This window comes from Schistocerca gregaria, chromosome 2 (assembly GCF_023897955.1).
Source record: "Schistocerca gregaria isolate iqSchGreg1 chromosome 2, iqSchGreg1.2, whole genome shotgun sequence".
Taxonomy (NCBI): Eukaryota; Metazoa; Arthropoda; class Insecta; order Orthoptera; family Acrididae; genus Schistocerca; species Schistocerca gregaria.
Window position 1 is genome coordinate 408,970,370 of NC_064921.1, and position 20,828 is coordinate 408,991,197.

The following is a 20,828-nucleotide window of genomic DNA, read 5'->3' on the forward strand; positions in this document are numbered from 1 at the left end:
TATAGCTGGTGTGGATGTGGGAGAGGAAAGATTGAGGACTTTGATTTGGGATAGGAGTTGACGGGTGTGTTCATTGACCGAGTCGATGTATTGCCACTTCCTCATCCCCTCAAACCCAGAACCTCTCACAGAAGAACCCCAAAAGTGCCCCACTTGTGACAGAATACTTCCCGGGACTGGATCCGACCTTGAATGTGGCTCTCCAGCAGGGATACGACTTCCTAAAATCCTGCCCCGAAATGAGATCCATCCTTCATGAAATCCTCCCCACTCCACCAAGAGTGTCTTTCCGCCTTCCACCTAACCTTCGTAACCTCTTGGTTCATCCCTATGAAATCCCCAAACCACCTTCCCTACCCTCTGGCTCCTACCCTTGCAACCGCCTCCGGTGTAAAACCTGTCCTATGCACCCTCCCACCACCACCTACTCCAGTCCTGTAACCCGGAAGGTGTACACGATCAAAGGGAGAGCCTCGTGTGAAAGCACCCACATGATTTACCAACTGACCTGCCTGCACTGTGAGGCTTTCTATGTGGGAATGACCAGCAACAAACTGTCCATTCGCATGAATGGACACAGGCAGACAGTGTTTGTTGGTAATGAGGATCACCCTGTGGCTAAACATGCCTTGATGCACGGCCAGCACATCTTGGCACAGTGTTACACGGTCCGAGTTATCTGGATACTTCCCACCAACACCAACCCCTATCCGAACTCCGGAGATGGGAACTCGCCCTTCAGTATATCCTCTCTTCTCGATATCCGCCAGGCCTCAACCTCTGCTAAATTCAAGTTGCCGCCGCTCATACCTCACCTGTCTTTCAACAACTTCTTTGCCTCTGTACTTCCGCCTCGACTGACATCTCTGCCCTTACTCTTTGCCTTTAAATATGTGTGTGTGTGTGTGTGTGTGTGTGTGTGTGTGTGTGTGTGCGCGCGCGTGTACACGTGTCCTTTTTTTCCCCTAAGGGAAGTCTTTCTGCTCCCGGGATTGGAATGACTCCTTACCCTCTCCCTTAAAACCCACATCCTTTCGTCTTTCCCTCTCCTTCCTGAAGAAGCAATCATCGGTTGCGAAAGCTAGTAATTCTGTGTGTGTGTTTGTGTGTTTTGTTCATGTGCCTGTCTGCCGGCGCTTTCCCGCTTGGTAAGTCTTGGAATCTTTGTTTTTAATATATTTTTCCCATGTGGAAGTTTCTTTCTATTTTATTTAAAGAGAACATTTACAACAGAAGTGCAACCCTTTCTTGAGTACTGCTCTAGGGTCTGGAATCGCAACCAGGCAGAATTAAAGGAAGACAGTGAAACAGTTCACAACCATGCTGCTAAATTAGTTACTGGTAGGTTCGATCAACACGCAGGTATTATGGAGATTTTCCATAAACTCAAATGATAAACACTGGAGGGAAGACTATGTTCTTTTCATGAAAGACTATTGAAAAAGTTTTGTGAGCCAGCGATTCTACTGCAGTCAACATACATTACCTGCAAAGACCAGGAAAGAAATTAAGAGATATCAAGACTTTCACAAAGGTATATTTTTCCTTATTTCCTTTCCTATTCCACTGGCAAATGGAACAAACTCGTAGAAGTACTAGGGTCCCTCAGCCATGCACCATACAGCGGCTTGCACAGTATTATGTACATGTATGAGGGCAGGTCAAAAATTATCTACATTTCTGCCATAATGTTTGTTACATTGTGCACCTTGTCTTCTGTCCTTGCACATGTCATTGTTATACTGTTATGGTAATGCTGTGACAGTTTGATCTTATTTCCACTATTGCTCTTCCTTCTGTTGCAGACATAACATGGCAGCTCCATTAGAAGTGTGCACCAAAGAGGAACAATGGGCGGTGATCCGATTCCTCTGGTTGTGGGTGTCAAAGGGGCAGACATTCATTGCAATATGGGAGAAGTGCATTATCAAGTAAGATTGTTTTTATTGATCGAGAAGTTTGAAAGTGGTCGAACAAGTTTAACACATGAAGGAGCAGGATGGCCATCAACCTCTACTACAGATGACAACATTCAATAAGCTTGAGAAATGGTTCTGGTGAACAGGTGAATCACTGTCGATGAGGTAGCATCTTTTTTGAATATCAGGCATGGCTCCACCCATCACATTATCCACAATGAGCTTGGTTTCCATAAGGTCTGTGCACGGTGGGTACAAAGAAAACTTACTGATGACCATAAGATCACCCATGTTAGGGTCTGTCAACGCCTACTCACTCACTCCATCAACGAAGGTGATGCATTTTTAAGCAGAATTGGCACCGGAGATGAAGTATGGGTGCATCACTACGAGCCTGAGTCAAAGCTCCAGAGTATGCAGTGGAAACACCCCGCATCACCAATGAGGGAAACATTCAAGATGGGGCCATCCACAGGAAAGGTCATGTTAACTGTGTTTTGGAACCCACAGGGACCCGTACTGGCAGAGTTCATGGAAAAGGAAACGACTATCAATAATGGAGGGTATAGTGAATTGTTGGAAAAGAAGCTGAGGTCAACAATTCACACCAAATGCTGAGGTTTGCTGTCAAAGTTGTTACTGTATGACAATGAACAGCCACACACGCGTCAGACTATCGAAACCATCAAGATGAAATTTCAGGCAATGGAACAACCCTCACCCCCCCTCCCTACAGCCCACATCCTTGCTCCATGTGACTCAATTGTTTGGGCCACTCAAGGATGCATTGTGTGGTCGCAGATTTGCATCAGATATGGACGTGCAAAATGCGGTGCAAAAATGGCTTCATGACCAACCGAAAGCATTTTCTTTGGAAGGAATACATATGCTCGTTGACCTTTGGGCCAAGTGCATTAAGAAGGAGGGAGATTACGTAGAAAAATGATGTGCATTGTATACCCATAGCTTCATGTTAATAAACGGTAGAGTGAAAAGCATAAATAATTTTTGACTTGGCCTCACAGAAAGCTTTAACTGGGTAACTGAGAGGTGCTATTGGTAATAAGTAGGACTGTCTGAAGATTAAAACATAGAGAAATAGTCATTCAGGACTGAAAACAAATTCGTAATAAAAAGCCACCAGCAGATGAATACAGAATTGCTCAGTATGAAGTTTTGCCTAAACATCATATGCTTTGCCCTCTCAGACAGACACTAATTTCTCCTGATATGTCATTTTTTCTCCCCCATGAACCATGGACCTTGCCGTTGGTGTGGAGGCTTGCGTGCCTCAATGATGCAGATAGCCGTACTGTAGGTACAACGGAGGGTTATCTGTTGAGAGGCCAGTCAAAAGTGTGGTTCCTGAAGAGGAGCAGCAGCCTTTTCAGTAGTTGCAGGGACAACAGTCTGGATGATTGACTGATCTGGCCGTGTAACACTAACCAAAACGGCCTTGCTGTTGTGGTACTGCAAACAGCTGAAACTACTGCTGTAATTTTTCCCGAGGGCATGCAGCTTTACTGTATGTTTAAATGATGTTGGCGTCCTCTTGGGTAAAATATTCCAGAGGTAAATAGTCCCCCATTTGGATCTCCGGGCGGCGAATACTCAAGAGGACGTCATTATCAGAAGAAAGACAACTGGCATTCTACGGATCGGAGTGTGGAATGTCAGAGCCCTTAATCAGGCAGGTAGTTTAGAAAACTTAAAAAGGGAAATGGGTAGGTTAAAGTTAGATATAGTGGGAATTAGTGAAGTTCGGTGGCAGGGGGGACAAGACTTCTGGTCAGGTGAATACAGGGTTATAAATACAAAATCAAATAGGGGTAATGCAAGAGTAGGTTTAATAATGAATTAAAAAAATTGGAGTGCGGGTAAGCCACTACAAACAGCATAGTGAACGCTTTATTGTGGCCAAGATAGACACGAAGCCCAAACCTACTACAGTAGTACAAGTTTATATGCCAACTAGCTCTGCAGATGATGAAGAAATTGATGAAATGTATAATCAAATAAAAGAAATTATTCAGGTAGTGAAGGGAAATGAAAATTTAATAGTCATGGGTGACTGGAATTCGACAGTAGGAAAAGGAGGAAAGGAAACTTAGTAGGTGAATATGGATTGGGGCTAAGAAATGAAAGAGGAAGCCCCCTGGTAGAATTTTGCACAGAGCATAACTTAACCATAGCTAAATGGCTAGTACTTGGTTCAAGAACCATGAACGAAGGTTGTATACATGGAAGAATCCTGGAGATACTAAAAGGTTTCAGATAGATTACATAATGGTGGGACAGAGATTTAGGAACCAGATTTTAAATTGTAAGACATTTCCAGGGGCAGATCTGGACTCTGACAACAATCTATTGGTTATGAACTGTAGATTACAACTGAAGAAACTGCAAAAAGGTGAAAATTTAAGGAGATGGGACCTGGATAAAATGAAAGAACCATACGTTGTACAGAGTTTCAAGGAGAGCATAAGGGAACAATTGACAGGAATGGGGGAAAGAAATACAGTAGAAGAAGAATGGGTAGCTTTGAGGAATGAAATAGTGAAGGCAGCAGAGGATCAAGTAGGTAAAAAGACGAGAGCTAGTAGAAATCCTTGGGTAACAGAAGAAATATTGAATTTAATTGATGAAAGAAAAAAATACAAAAATGCAATAAGTGAAGCAGGCAAAAAGGAATACAAATGTCTCAAAAATGAGATTGACAGGAAGTGCAAAATGGCTAAGCAGGGAAGGCTAGAGGACAAATGTAAGGATGTAGAGACTTATCTCACGAGGGGTAAGATAGATACTGCCTACAGGAAAATTAAAGAGACCTTTGGAGATAAGAGAACCAGTTGTATGAATATCAAGAGCTCAGATGGAAACCCAGTTCTGAGGAGAGAAGGGATAGCAGAAAGGTGGAAGGAGTATATAGAGGGTCTATACAGGGACAATGTTCTAGAGGACAATATTATGGAAATGGAAGAGGAGGTAGATGAAGATGATATAGGAGATATGATACTGCGTGAAGAGTTTGACAGAGCACTGAAAGGCCTAAGTCGAAACAAGGCCCTGGTAGTAGACAACATTCCATCAGAACTACTGACAGCTTGGGAGAGCCAGTCCTGACAAAACTCTACCATCTGGTGAGCAAGATGTACAAGACAGGCAAAACACCGTCAGACTTCAAGAAGAATATAACAATTCCAATCCCAAAGAAAGCAGGTGTTGACAGATGTGAAAATTACCGTACTATCAGTTTAATAAGTCACAGCTGCAAATTACTAACATGAATTCTTTACAGACGAATGGAAAAACTAGTAGAAGCCGACTGCGAGGAAGATCAGTTTGGATTCCGTAGAAATGTTGGAACACGTGAGGCAATACTGACCCTACGACTTATCTTAGAAGAAAGATTAAGGAAAGGCAAACCTATGTTTCTAGCATTTGTATACTTAGAGAAAGCTTTTGACAATGTTGACTGGAACAATCTCTTTCAAATTCTGAAGGTGACAGGGATAAAATACAGGGAGCGAAAGGCGATTTACAATTTGTACAGAAATCAGATGGCAGTTATAACAGTCGAGGGACATGAAAAGGAAGCAGTGGTTAAGAAGGGAGTGAGACAGGGTTGTAGCCTTTCGCCGATGTTATTAAATCTGTATATTGAGCAAGCAGTAAAGGAAACATAGGAAAAGTTCGGAGTAGGTATTAAAATCCAGGGAGAAGAAATAAAAACTTTGAGGTTCGCCGATGACATTGTAATTCTCTGTCAGAGACAGCAAAGGACTTGGAAGAGCAGTTGAATGGAATAGACAATGTCTTGAAAGGAGGATATAAGATGAACATCAACAAAAGCAAAACGAGGATAATGGAATGTAGTTGAATTAAGTCAGGTGACGCTGAGGGAATTGGATTAGACAATGAGACACTTAAAGTACTAAAGGAGTTTTGCTATTTGGGGAGCATAATAACTGATGATGGTAGAAGTAGAGAGGATATAAAATGTAGACTGGCAATTGCAAGGAAAGAGTTTCTGAAGAAGAGAAATTTGTTAACATCGAGTATTGATTTAAGTATCAGGAAGTCATTTCTGAAAGTATTTGTAAGGAGTGTAGCCATGTATGGAAGTGAAACATGGACGATAAATAGTTCAGATGAGAAGAGAATAGAAGCTTTCGAAATGTGGTGCTACAGAAGAATGCTGAAGATTAGATGGGTAGATCGTGTAACTAATGATGAGGTATTGAATATTGATGAGGTATTGAATAGAATTGGGGAGAAGAGAAGTTTGTGGCACAACTTGACCAGAAGAAGCGATCGGTTGGTAGGACATGTTCTGAGGCATCAAGGGATCACCAATTTAGTACTGAAGGGCGGTGTGGAGGGTAAAAATTGTAGAGGGAGACCAAGAGATGAATACACTAAGCAGATTCAGAAGGATGTAGGCTGCAGTAGGTACTGGGAGATGAAGAAGCTTGCACAGGATAGAGTAGCATGGAGGGCTGCACCAAACCAGTCTCAGGACTGAAGACCGCAACAACAACAACAACAACAACAACATTTTTTTCACTGTCTTCCTCACCTTTCTTCATTGTGCCTTTGCTATTCTCAATTTCCCTTCAGCATCATTTCTTGCTGCTTTTCATGTTTCATTTATTGTTTATATAATTTCATATCCTCTAACCTAAGAGTGTCATTTGAATCCTTGCCTGATTTTAGTAATTTTATAACCACTTTGCTTTGTTGTGTAGAAAAATGAAAGAAAAATAAAATATCTATGATTAAGAGTCATATTTTGTTTCAGTAAAAATACTAATGGAAAAGGTTTCTGATTTGTAACTAAAATTACACATTGTAAACAACTTCATTCGGGTGCCACGGCCATGATCAGTTTATTTTCAAAGATGCAGAAATGCATATATTAAATATTGGAACATATTATCTGATGTTTACAAAAGAAAAAATGTTGTCATACCTTCAATAACTCTGAGGCTGCTGCCCTTTTCTCTACCTCCACTTCAAGACATTGATCTAGAAAGTCCTGAAATATCTGAGAGAGTTTTTCTTTCTCCTTTATCTCAGGTTTTCCATTTGTTGCTATAAGATACAAGGCCTGAAAGTCGATCAATAATTTTAGAAACCAAGAACTGATACACCACTAGGTTTTTTCTAATTGTACATTAAGACCATCTTATGTTGGAAAGATTTCAAAGACTTTCCTTCCAATGTTTCATTCTGTATCTCAAGCATGAGTTGCATCACTGTTACTTAAAATTGACCTGTTGGCTTCCAATTCTTATACTACATATGTATCAAAGCAGACAACACACACACACACACACACACACACACACACACACACACACACACACACACACACACACTGCTGCACCAACACATCACACAACAATGAGTTCAGTTTTCTGCAGGTTTAACAGCATTAAATTTAGTCATATCACATACAAAGGATAAACACTTTCACACTAATGTGTACTCTATATATTTTCAAACATTTACAATGGCACTTCAGTTACCACACTCTGATCCAGTAATTTACCCTTATGCAATCATTGAAGATCTTACCTTTTATCTTGTGCTCACCATTATTTTCTAATTGGATTTCTTTAATTCTGACAACACTCATTTATTAATTATTTTTTATTTGTTTATTGGCTGGTACAGACATCTGGTCTGTTTCCTGTGTACTAAAGTAGGATGATGTATTTTTGCTCAAACAACATGAGGACAGCATACAGCTATGCTACGTGTTAGTACATTCCCATACTATTCATGAGTAAGTTGTGTGGTCTTCAGCGATGAAAGCAGCTTCTGCCTGCATGTAGGTGTTCGTCAATTGTACACAGACCACCTGGTGAGTGCTGTCCATGTGTGTGTTCACCCAAGACATACAGGCCCCATCCCAGCCATCATGGTCTGGGGTGAGACAAGTTACAACACTCATTCACCTTTGTTGTTTCCAGAGGGGACACAAACCAGAGCATGGTTCACGCAAAATGTTGGGCACGTTCCTACAACAGGAGGTGATGTGTTGTTCTGCCTGAGAAACTCGTCATGCTCAGCAAGATGTGCAGGAACTTCCCTAGCCAGACTTGTCTCCAACTGAGCATGTGTGAGGTATGATGGGACAAGAAGTGACTCGTGCGATTTTTCAAACAACAGCTCTTACAGAACTAGGTGAACAGGTGGAGCAGGCATGGCATAATGCATCCCAGGACAGTATTTGTCATCTGTACAATCGACTGGATGCTGGAGTCAGTGCCTACACTGCCAATTGTGGAGGCTACATCACATACTACTGGCATGTTTCAACATGGGTCACTACCTGGTAGCTGAGAACCGTTTATGCTATTGATCTATAAATGTAATCACTTCACGTAATCCATATGCACTGTTGCAATAATAAATCTTTAGTGTATTGTAAGCCTCTAAAAGGGTGTGCCAATTTTTATTCGGCAGTGTATATTGGTACATATAATGACCGTTTCAACTTCGAAGAAAATACTCCTGTGCAAAATAATATACAGACATAAGAAACTGAAAAAAAAATTGTAACAATGGATAAAAATCAGTAACTTCCATTGCCAATCCAAAAAAGCTGTGTACCCAAAAACTCGATCTCTTAAGAATGCCATAATAGCTGTTATAGCTACACTTTCTAGAACTTGTCAAATGAAGTATGTAATTTGTTTATGTATTGTAATTTAAAGTAAATATACAACACTACTGAAATGAAATGCTGGTTGCCTCACAAAGTGAGTAGGTGGTGATGCCTGACCTTAGAGAGGCACAATTCACTCTCATACAAATCATAGATTTAAAGCTGTTATACAATGCATGTTCTCAAAGTTGTGCAACATAGCAGTGTGGCACACAGTAAAATTATTTTGTCATTGTGGAATCTACAGATAAAAACTGGGAAATTGTCAAGTGTCAAGCTTTTATTTACAACTAATATAATAGAAAATCACCATACAATTCCAGAAGCAATATTATTGAGATGGGTAGATTTACAGAATGACACGTGCTCCAGGATTTCACAATGTCACAATCTTCAGCAAATGTAGCAGAACACGTTTGATGATGATGATGGTTTGGTTTGTGGGGCACTCAATTGTGTGGTTATTGGCGCCCGTAAAAATTCTGAACATTTGCTCAGTCAAAACTCGTCACTTTCATGAAAGATGATGAAATGATGGGGACAACACAAACACCAGTCATCTCAAGGCAGGTGAAAGTTACTCACCCCGCTGGGAATCGAACCCGGGACCCCATGCTCAGAAAGCGAAAATGTGACCTCGAGGCCATGAGCTGTGGACCAGAACATGTTTGAGTGGCAGCAAAACATACAGAGGTGTATTGTCAGGAGTCTGATCAACATTGTGGACAAGTGTTTTTTAAAGCAGTGAATAGTGACATGGACTGCAATTTCCTTTTATAAATGACGTGAAAACTGTCAGACATTAGACACAATATTTACTGAGTATTGTTCCAAAATGACTAATACTAGTGAAAATCTGTGAGTAACTGAGTAAAGAGGACTAGCTGTTAATAAATTAACTGATATAAAAACAACTAATGATTCTGAATTACAGTAGAACCCCTCTAATCCGTCACCTTCGGGACCGGGACCATGGTCGGAACGAGAAAAAAGCCGGATTATTCGAAAAATCTAATATTTATTGCAAAAAATAAAAAAGGCATTTAGTACAAAAAATTAAACGATTTAAGAACTAAAAGATATCTACAGTGATATAAAAAGATGTTTTTTACACAGTGTTAAATAGTGTATTAACTAAAAAACGTCTACACACATTATAATATGTATTGGTTTTAAAAGGAAAAACGACAAACAAATTACAGTACTGTACTGCACATAACAACGTATAAACGATATATACTGTAAACTAAAAATGTTTGTAGCACTGTATATAAAACGATTTTTTTTTACAAAGAAATGAACTACTGTATGTATAAACTAAGAAATGATTATACTGTATGCATTGTTTTTGCAGTAAAAACGAAAACAAATTACTTGGAAAAAAAAAGTCAGAGATACATTTTTGACGAGTTTTCCAAGGATCAATCCAGCCTTTACTGGCAGCAAATTTACTTTTGGCTTCCGTTGTTTGTGCAAAACTATCGCTTTTTCTTTGAGAATTGGCCCGGATATTGGAGTTTCTTTCCTTCTTTCTTGACAAAACCACATCCACAATGCGTTATCAAGCAGTTCAAGTTTAGGCTTTTTTAATGTTTTGCGATTCTTCAGAGTGTTTTAACCATCAATCTTAACTGTATAGGAGTCAATGCCTTTCCGATTCTTCCTCCAATCCTTAATTGTCCTAACACCTACATTCAGTTTCTTTGCAATTTTTTGGAGCGGAAAGAGTTACGTGTTTACGTTCGAATCCAGACATGTTGAAAAACAGACAACTGTACACACAGTGAATTTACAGTAATAAGTACAGTAGAGAACACGGAATAATACAAACAACAAAGTTTTTTAATCCCAACAAAGGATGAAACTGTACTATAACGTACAGTATAACAATATGCACAGCGATAGACACCACAACAATGGCCCGACAGGCGTCCAGTCAGTGACAAGTTGGCATAGGCTCGCGAGCCTCAGCATGGTTGGACTAACCGGAGTGACGGACCATCCAAGGTCGGATTAGAGGGGCTCTACTGTACCAGTAACACACTTCTGGAAATGTGCAAATCTGGTAACCCTTTACTGAGCTCAACAATGAAGGAGTCAATTGCAATGCCCAGGCAAGGTTCTACAGTAAACAGTAATGACACACTGTTTTAATTAATGATGGAAATGCATAAACTGTTCAAAGAAGCTTAGGAGGAACTTCAAGAATCTTTCAAAGAACCACTGAACACTGCATGAACTTCATTACACATTTGAGTTCTTGAATGAAGCATTTCAATTAATTACTTCCCATAAAGCAAACTAAATTGTGATCAGAGTTCCTGGGCAAGCATAATGTGGTACAAACAAGTAAAAGTCAAATTGCAGCTTTCCAGTCATCAGCTACAACCTCGCAAAGCAACTGAGAACATCGCTGTTCAAGTAAAAACACACAGTGTTGAATTTGTTACTGTCAAAGATGGTTGCATGTAAATCAGATGCACCTCAACTAAACTGGTTAACTATATTGTCTGGAAATCACAAAAAGAACTGCTATTAAGAATGTTTCTTGTTCATTAGAAACCATCTAAAATGTATTGTGTGTGGAGGTAGATTCTGCCTGAAAAATCTCATGAACTCTGATTTACAATTCCAAATTCAGTAATGGAATGAACATCCTAAAATTTCAGGGGTTTGGACCCAGTAAGGGAAACCATCCAGCAACATTTATCAAGTACTTTTGAAATACTTTGTCTAAATTGTGCCTGGAGTGGTAAGAGATTGTTTATATGAGCTATGTTATGACAGCATGTTTATATGAAAATATGCATAGTGTAACATTTTCCTGTTGCAGGGAATTTGAAATTTTATAAATAAATACAAGGTGCATCTGAAAAGTATGGTCATATGTTAGCTAAAAAGCACACACACACACACACACACACACACACACACACACACACACACACACACACACACACACACACACACATGCAGTGAGACATGTCACCTAGTGCCACCATCACGCACATAACTGAAGTGAAGTAGTGTGCACACTCAAACGAAGCTAACGAAGTCAGGTTGAGAAAATGGCTCAAATGGCTCTGAGCACTATGGGACTTAACATCGGTGGTCATCAGTCCCCTAGAACTTAGAACTACTTACACCTAACTAACCCAAGGACATCACACACATCCATGCCTGAGGCAGGATTCGAACCTGCGACCGTAGCGGTTGTGCGGTTCCAGACTGTAGTGGCTAGAACTGCTCAGCTACCCTGGCCGACAGGTTGAGAACTCTTCACTGTAAAATCTAGTGCAAAATAAAGAGAGCCATTTCATTATGAATTTGTGTTGTGAGACAATAAGTTATGAAAGACTCAAATTATTTTGATGAATAGTTGCATGAGAAAAATCTTGTAGTGGAGAACATGCGCATATCCCAAAACAATGGCTTTAAAAAAAAATTTTTTTGCACAAAAATGAGAAGTTTCTGTGAGAATCTAACTGCAGAGATTTGTGTCATCTGCATAAAATGTAATGTTGATTAAAGCTAGAACACCATTATTGTTCAAAGAAGACATGATGCTACAAAGAAAACATGATGCCACATAGCTCACTGAATCACATCTGATACCACCGAGTCACACACACGCCACGGTGCAAATCACATCACATCACTTGGTATACCACGTCAGTGGCTATAGATAAACTTCCTAAGTACCCTTATGTTGAGTTAAAGCTCACTTGTCCCACATAGTCAATGGCAATAATATAACAATAAGCTCATCACCTTCGATTGGGTCACTGAGACAATTTGTGGATGGTGACACCATTTTTGGTGTAATTAAGTAGCGTGAGTAAGGGTAGTCTCACTACTCAGGACTATTTGCACGATTAGTACAAGATGCAATTGAAAAATTTGGTGAATGATCTCGGAAAAGAAAGGAAACAAGAGTTACAGTGTGTATTTACTGATCTTCAAAGTAATCACCATTAGCTACAACACACATCTGACAGCTGTAAAGCTGTTGGAAACTGTAAGCACATGCTTCTTGTGGAAATGCTGAAAGCACAGTGAGCAAGCATTGTTGGATAGACACAACATCTGCAAAGTGTAAGCCTTTCAAGGCTAGTTTAAGGTGGGAAAAGAAAAAGTAGTTTGGCAGTGCCAAATTTGGAGAATAAGAAGGGCATTGAAGAACAGTCACATTTAGTTCAGTGAGAAAGTTGAGCATGTGGACTGCAATGTGCTGACAGGCATTGTCATTGAGGAAATTCACTTGTCACAAATGTGAAGTTCTGGGCAAACCCACCAGTTCTTGCTGTCAAAAAAAAAGCAACCAACATCATGTTAAGCTTGGATTTAGTAATCTGATATTTTTGGGAGTCAGGGAAGATGAACACTGCGCCACTGATTGTTGCTTGGTCTGATGACAGAATTGGTAGCACCAGATCTCATATCCTGTAGAACTAGTTTCCAAAAACTGCAGATTCCAATCAGACATATCAATGAAATCTCAAGATGTTTGTATGCGAGTTAGCTTCTGCTCATTGTTAAGCCTGTGTGACTGAAACTGGTCACAAATGTTTTGGCTTTTCAGATGCTCATGAACAGTAGTACTTATGCTGTCTTTGCTTATCTTCTACTCTCCTGCTCAGTTTCAGTGACAGCTGCCGATGTCTGTACACACCTGTCACAAACAGCTTTGTGGAACTTTGACTTTAGTCAGGTGCAACACAATTATAGTAAGGAGACTTACAATTGTGAATGACAATGCCTTCAGTAGGCAAAGGACTTTTTACTGCACCACATGCAGATATCAATGTATACATTGAATATTCTCAATATAGCTATTTTACAGCGATATATGTTTATTCACTCCATGTTTGATTTGTGCTTCCACTTCCATGCACCTTCTTCAACAGTACTGTATTTTGTATGTATGTACACTTGGAACCATTTGAGGGGGTACGAAAAAAACCAGCATAATTTTTTTAAGGCTATATATTTTCAAATTGTTTTCAAAAATGCTCTCCATTGCAACTAATACATTTGTGCCACCGGTGCTTCCACTGTTTGAAACTTTTTTTTTTAGTTATCTTTAGAAATGACTGACAGCTCCTCCCTTCCCCCCCCCCCCCCCCCCCCCCTTGACTACTTCTATGCTGTCAAATCGGTGTCCTCTCATGCCCAGGAATAAGAAAATTCACAGAGCCAGGTCAAGTGAGTAAGGTGCATGGGGCAGTGGGAGCATGCCATTTTCAGCCAAAAACTGTTAACAGAGATGACCGTGTTTTGCAGGTGCGTTGTCATGGTGGAAGAACCAGTCTCTTGTCTGCAATAAATTGGGTCTTTTATGTCAAACACTGTTCCGTAATCTTCTTAAAAGTTCTTAAAATGGTCTGTGAGCACAAGCTCTAGAATTTCTTCAATATTTTCGTCAATTCGGGCAGTTGATGGACATCCAGAATGAGGTTTGTCATCAATCAACATGTCGCCATTTTTTAATTGAGCAAAATACCCGTACACTAAAGTTTTTCCCACAGTGTCACATTGGTAAGTGGTTTCCAGCATTAAAATAGTTTCAGCAGTATTTTTAGCCAGCAGGAAACAAAATTTCATAGCTGCACATTGTTCACCTAAACTTGCCATAATAAAAAATGAAACAAGAACACAGTGTTAGCAAAAACAATCACTGCAGACAAACAGAGCTAGCCAGGTTGACAAAACAAGTGACACTAAACTGGCAATAAGTTGCGCTATGCCCACGTCATGGCACAAATGCATAGTACACATGCCCCCAATATGGGCATTGTTTGGCACCAACACTAAGTGCTATAAAAAGGATGACAATCTTAACATAAATCTTTCAGACATGCTGAAGAATACAATATAGCACCATCTCAATGTGCGGAAAATTCAAAAATAAGAAACTGTTCTAATATGCCAATGCTAACAATTCGTGTAGATACAAAAAAGGAAAAATATTTGTACGTCTACATTCAATGACGTGGAAAATATAATTGTAAGGAGTTTCAAGGATCAAAGTCGAAACATTGCTTTAAGCAGAAACATACTGCAAGAGAAGACTCGTGAAACTCCTCTGAAGATTGCCACTGAAAATTTTAGTGTGACAAACAGTTGGTTGAATAGTTTTGAAAAACATCATTTCAAAGTTCAAGTGGAGAAAGTGAATCTTTGGTCGAGGAAAGTGGAAACTATTGGAAGAAAATCACACTTCCATGAATGGATACGAGATTATGAGCCCAGATACATGCTCAATGCTGACAAAACTGACAACTTTTATAGTTGACTTCCTGCATAAATATTATTCTGTTAATGGAGAGAGAGCCATGGAGGTAAAGAAGTTAATAAAACAACATGATGCTGTTATGTGCAAATAGAAATGGAAGTGACTTCCATTATTAATTCCCAGGTATTTCCCAAACACTTATGAGTACAGCAGTGTTGGAAGAGTTTACAACTTTTTTGGGTGTTTAGATGCCAAGAAGGGTATAGCAGGAAGGAAAATTGTATTTACTATAAACCTATGCTTTGTACATGCCCAGGAAACATAATTTCTGGGGAATGTAAATGTTGTGTTCCTTCCTCCAAACTGCACATCATCTGCAGCCTCTGGACCTGGGGATAAAGCCAGAGCCAATACAGATTAGCAGTTGTGTAGAAGTCAGTTTCATTCTTTGACAGGAAGGAAATGTTGAGACTCACCATTCTACAGGCTATGCATATGTTTGTTGCTACCAGGAACACACTAACACAACCGACTGTGCTGAACTGCTGAAAACTACATTGTTCCAGAAGCAGAACAGAATTAAAAAACTGATTTTTCTGTAAATGCAACATTCCAGGACATTGTTTGTTGTGATGACTTCCACACTGAGATTGATATGCTTATGAAGGAACACTAGTAAGAACTCGTGGTGGTGGTGGTGGTGGTGGTGGTGGTGGTGGTGGTGGTGGTGGTGGTGGTGAGTCACTTCTAATTTGTATCAGCCATCTGGGGTGACAAGTTCTTTCCCTACAATATGCTGGAAGAGCAAAAGAATGAAGACTTCTTGATTTTTTAAAAGATGAAGGATGTTTTCTGTGGGAAGTGTAATAATTATATATTTAGTGCATTTAAATTTTTAGCACAGGACATGGGTATTTTTGTAATTAAACAGCACTTATATCACCTAAACATGCTTGAATTATGGTTCTGACTCACTCCTTCCATGTACTCGGCCACTCCCATTTAAGGAAAATATATTTTGGTATCCAGAGATTCATTAAAAGAGATTTAACTGTACATTTTATCAATTTTTACAGAACACATCATTAACCAAAAAAAACCTTAAGAACTGTTGTTTGTTTTGTCTTTCCAGCATATTAGTGACAGAAACTATCACTCCAGCTAACTGATATTAATCTAAGGAAAGACAGAGAACAGCTCCTAGTGGGCACTGAAATAAATCAATGAGGAAAGTTAAAATTTGGTGTCGGACTGGACCATTTCTCTTGAGTGGTTGTCTTAACTGTTTCTACAATCTGCACGGTCCATGGCCGACAAATTCCCAACTTATCCTGACACTACTGACATAAGCCTCTATTCTCACAGCATTCACTGATTCTCATATGAGTTCAACCACATGTGTGCATCTGCACAGAAGGGATATTGAAGTAACTGAGCCCAATATATGACGTCTCTTTTTTCACACATGTCAGGAGAACACATACTGTTTTTAATCCTGCAGCCTTATATGAATATAAATTGAAAGGAAGACAGACAGTGGCTGCTAGGAGGTACTGAAATAAATCAATGAGAAAATAAATGAAAAGAACAAGTTTGCTTTTATTCTACTGTATTACTTTTATTGTGTTAACTGGTCTTTGGCTCACGAGGCCATCTTCAGACATTTACTGAGGAAAAGTGGAAATTTGTGACTGACTGACAGACTCGAAACCAGACTTACCACTTCTCATGAGCGGTTGTCTTACCCAAAATAAGTTCCTGATAACAATTCCTTGCACAGCAGTGGAAAAACTTCATGCAACAGACTCTTCCTCTATCGTCGTCAGCGCCTACACAAGCACTTCACACTTCTCCCTGATGGCACTCATCTCAGGTGTGGAAGTCAGGACATCATAATGACAAGAGATAACTCCTGGAATGATCCATTTTCAAGAACAACTGTGATTCCACTCCATTCTCTTCCTGTTTCATCATCATCATCATCATCATCATCATCATCATCATCATCATCATCATCAATAGCAACTGATGTCCCATAACCAGCCGTCATGAAACAATTTAACAGAATTTTGTGTGTTACACAATTCCAGGTAATAGTAACATATACGCGTAGCCCTTACCAGAAAGGACTGATAAGAGAGACACAGAAGATCCAACAAAGAGCGGCGTGTTTCTTCAACAGATCATTTAGTTCTGCAAGGGTGATACACAGATGCTCAGCAAATCTCAGTGACAGACACTACAAGAGAGGTGTTGGACATCATGGAGAGGTTCAATATTCGAGTTTCGACGGAGTGCTTTCTGGGAAGAGGCTGACAACAAATCACTTTGTTCCACAAACATTTCACGAAATGACCATGATGAGAAAATTCAATAAATTACAGCTCATACAGAGGCTTACGAACTATCATTCTTCCCACACACCATTCATGAATGGAACAGGGATGAGAGGATTAGTTAATCATACCAGAAGTACCCTACAGCACATACCATCAGGTGCCTTGTGCTGTATTGATGTCGGTGTAGATGTTAAGCATTGAGGCTCATGAGTTCCTACCTCTCAAGAAACAAAATTTACTTTTGCACAACTGCTACTTTCCATTTGGCTTTAACAGAGTGTATTATGTCCACATCCAGAGGCTGTGGATGGCTTGTGCAGATCAGAGGAAGATCTATCACCTGACACAACATTTGAAGAATCTACCTTTCTCTTTCAATCCAGTCACTGTAGTCGATTTTCTTGAAGCAGAGGTCCTGCTAATCAGGGCCTCTGAAATCCCATGTGCATCCACAGAAAAGCTTGACTACTTCACATTCTGCAGCTGCTACTGGAGCAAAAGAAGACAACTTCTACTCGTATCAGGAAAAAGCATGTCCACTACTTTCTCTTTACACACCTATACTTCCATGAATGTCTGCACAGATGATTAGAGTGACTCGTAAATTAGAGTAGAACAGAACTCTACATACAAGACATGCCTTGAAGGCTCAACATGACGTTCCAGATTACAATATATTTCATTTGTCACAAAACCATCTTGTCTCTTGTTTTCATTCCTGGGGAGTGTGATTGATCTTTGACAGTCAAGCCACTGCCAAGCTGCAATGCCAAAACATAAAAGGCCCTGCCCACAGCAGGTGAAGCAAGTCGTCACACCTTGCAATTTTCTTGTACTCTACACCTCCTGTTTAATGTCTGCAGGTACGAAAATGAACACCCGCACACAGTAAATGTTCCACGACTTACTGCTTACTTAATATTATTCTGTCACTATCATCTTTCTTTGTAGTTTACAAAGACTGAAATGTCATTTTTTTATACAGCATGTAACACTTCAACAGCCTCACTTCACTTCATCCACTTACAGTCTGAAATTATAAATTATGACTCTTTAAAAATAAGCCAACCACCTCTCAACATACTGAAATTTTCAAAACCTTTCCTCAGGGTTATTTGACGAGCCTTCTCTTGCATCATGTTTCCACTTATAGGAATGCTGACACTTCTCATTGCATTAAAACATTTTAAAATAATATTTTCCAAAGCATTGAATGTCGACATGCAAATGTTCTTCCTGTTGGATCTAACAAACCTCTAGTTTTGGCATTTTAACAACACTTCCTTGTTTCTGAGTAAGCTGCACAATAAAGACAGCACTAAATCGTAGATCTTCACCATGTTGTAAATTTTTTTTTGTTATGACTGTCTTCGCCATTGTGGATGATGGTAAGCTTTCACTGAACTGCAAGCTTGCTGTGTTTGCAGGGCACAGCTCTGTACAGGCGAAGCTGAGAAAATTGTTGGTACAGGACTATATTTCTCAGGTCACACTTCGTACACTCTGTGACTTCTATGCCAGATCAAGTGCCCAATGTCGCAAGCTACACAGGGCTATACACACTCGGTTTCTGATTCATTACACTACAATAAAAGTATGCATCATCTGAAAGAATAGATTACCATTTGCTGCCGTCACAACGCACAAGGTATGAACTGCATGAAACTGAAATAAACTGGAAATTCACTTTGACATATTAGGAATTGCGTAAAAAGTGACTTTTAATTTGCAGAATGATTCATGTTTATTCCTTAAAAGTAGACTACTACTTCAAACAGGGAGGAATAACATTGTTCTCAAAGAAGTTTCACGGGGATAAACGGAAATATTCATTAAACCCTAGATTTCTTTGAAAGCGGTTTGTCAATTCAGAGTTTCAGTGCAACAGTTAGACTGCATATATTACAGATATTAACTCTGAAACACAAAAGATAATTCTTGATAGAACAGTTATGTTTGCTTAAATTTGACAAGCAAAATATATAAAATATACATACCCGGAGAGGGTTCTCATTTAAATAAGGAGGTTCACCTTCTATCATCTCAATAGCCATAATTCCAAGAGACCAAATGTCAACTTTGGGCCCATATTGCTTCCTAGTTACAACTTCTGGAGCCATCCAGTATGGCGTCCCTACCATAGTTGTACGTTTTGACTGCTCGGGTGAGATTTGAGCACAAAATCCGAAGTCAGCTGTTGAAAACATAAAAATGTTTTTTAGTACATGTAATACATGGAATAAGTGAGATTACCATCATAATTAAAGATCACAAACTCTGTCCAACAAAATTCCAAGCAGAGTTCCAACAACAAAGAAAAACTTTATATAGTAGCTTGTCCACTTACACGCAAAATAAAACCATTCAGCAAATATCACAATACATGATAACGTACAACCTCTTATTTCAGACAAGTCATGATTCAAAAACAGCATGTTGTTGGTGAGAAATTGATTTTATAGGCATGTATTGTTATTTAGGGATATTAAAGTGTAGAACTCTAGTTGCCTGAAGATGGGTTATTTGACCTGGAAGAAGTTAAAATAAGATAGTGCAAATAAAGAAATTAAAGAGGATGCAATGACCCTATACCATTATAGCATTATAAGTCACCATAGACTCTTCAGATTCAAAGCAAAAATAAACATACAAAGCTAGAAATAACAGAACCGTCAGGTAGGAAGCCAGGAATGGTAAACAAAGATAATTTATTTATGGATGAAAAATGTGTTACATTACGATCCTACTTTAGCAACTTAGACAATGCAGTTATGCATAGACAAAATTGGCAGTTTTTTAACTTAATATAAATAGTAAAAGTTGCAGGAAGTTCACAGGAAGAAAAAGAGGAAAAAATCTCACATGGAATGTGGCAACCATTTGGAGCTATTAAAGACACAGTAAGTGTTTCATAGCAAATTGTAATACGTAAATGATACAGTATGTTGGATTGGGGAGAGAGGTGTGCTAGGTTAGTCTGTGCAGTTGTGCAAAACCACTATGCTAGGGAGGCGTGGTGGTTAGCACATCTGCCTAGTGAGAAGGAGACCCAGGTTCGAATCACAACCATGGTACAAATTTTCATTCACTGCTTCAATCAGCAAGTTACTTCACTATTTTATATTTTCTACCACACATTTGGAATATTATACCACCATCATTAGGTAGAGGCATGTGAATTAATATGGCATGGATGTGTTGTAAGCATGACTTTTGGGTAATCTGTGGCACTGCCTTTCAGCGGTCACAGGCTCATTTTCCAGTTGCATTTATATAATATACTATACACTGCAATTTGTATTTTCACACTTTATGTTTAGAATATAGTACATTCAGTTCAACAGCAGAATGACACCACCAACACAAACAATCACTTGACACAGAGAACTGGACAAAAGCCAAGTAGAGCTATCTCAATGCGTCACTGTCTTTAACTATAAGTATCTATGTTGTTCCCACATATCTCACAGGTAAGTCTCTTGTTATCTCTTGGAGTCCACCTAAAAATTTCCTCACTTGATCTACTATCCACTATACTAGATCTACTATACATGCTCTGCCTGCCTACACTTCATTATTGTTGGAATATTAACATCTTCCACTAGTCCGTTCCCTGATCAATTCATTCATCTGCCTGTTTCTTATAGTAACTACATGCA

General features: G+C 39.4%; 1 protein-coding gene across 2 annotated transcripts in view; it reads right to left on the bottom strand.

Moving 5' to 3' along the window:
• LOC126322829 (serine/threonine-protein kinase Pak) overlaps positions 1 to 20,828 on the bottom strand; it is a 162,971-nt gene that overhangs the window by 32,481 nt on the left and 109,662 nt on the right. For both annotated transcript variants that reach the window (XM_049994587.1, XM_049994588.1), the window contains 2 exons: positions 19,167 to 19,363; positions 6,892 to 7,029 (listed from right to left, as the gene is read on the bottom strand). In XM_049994587.1, the coding sequence (XP_049850544.1) occupies positions 6,892 to 7,029; positions 19,167 to 19,363 (335 nt within the window). The remainder of the gene's footprint in view (positions 1 to 6,891; positions 7,030 to 19,166; positions 19,364 to 20,828) is intronic.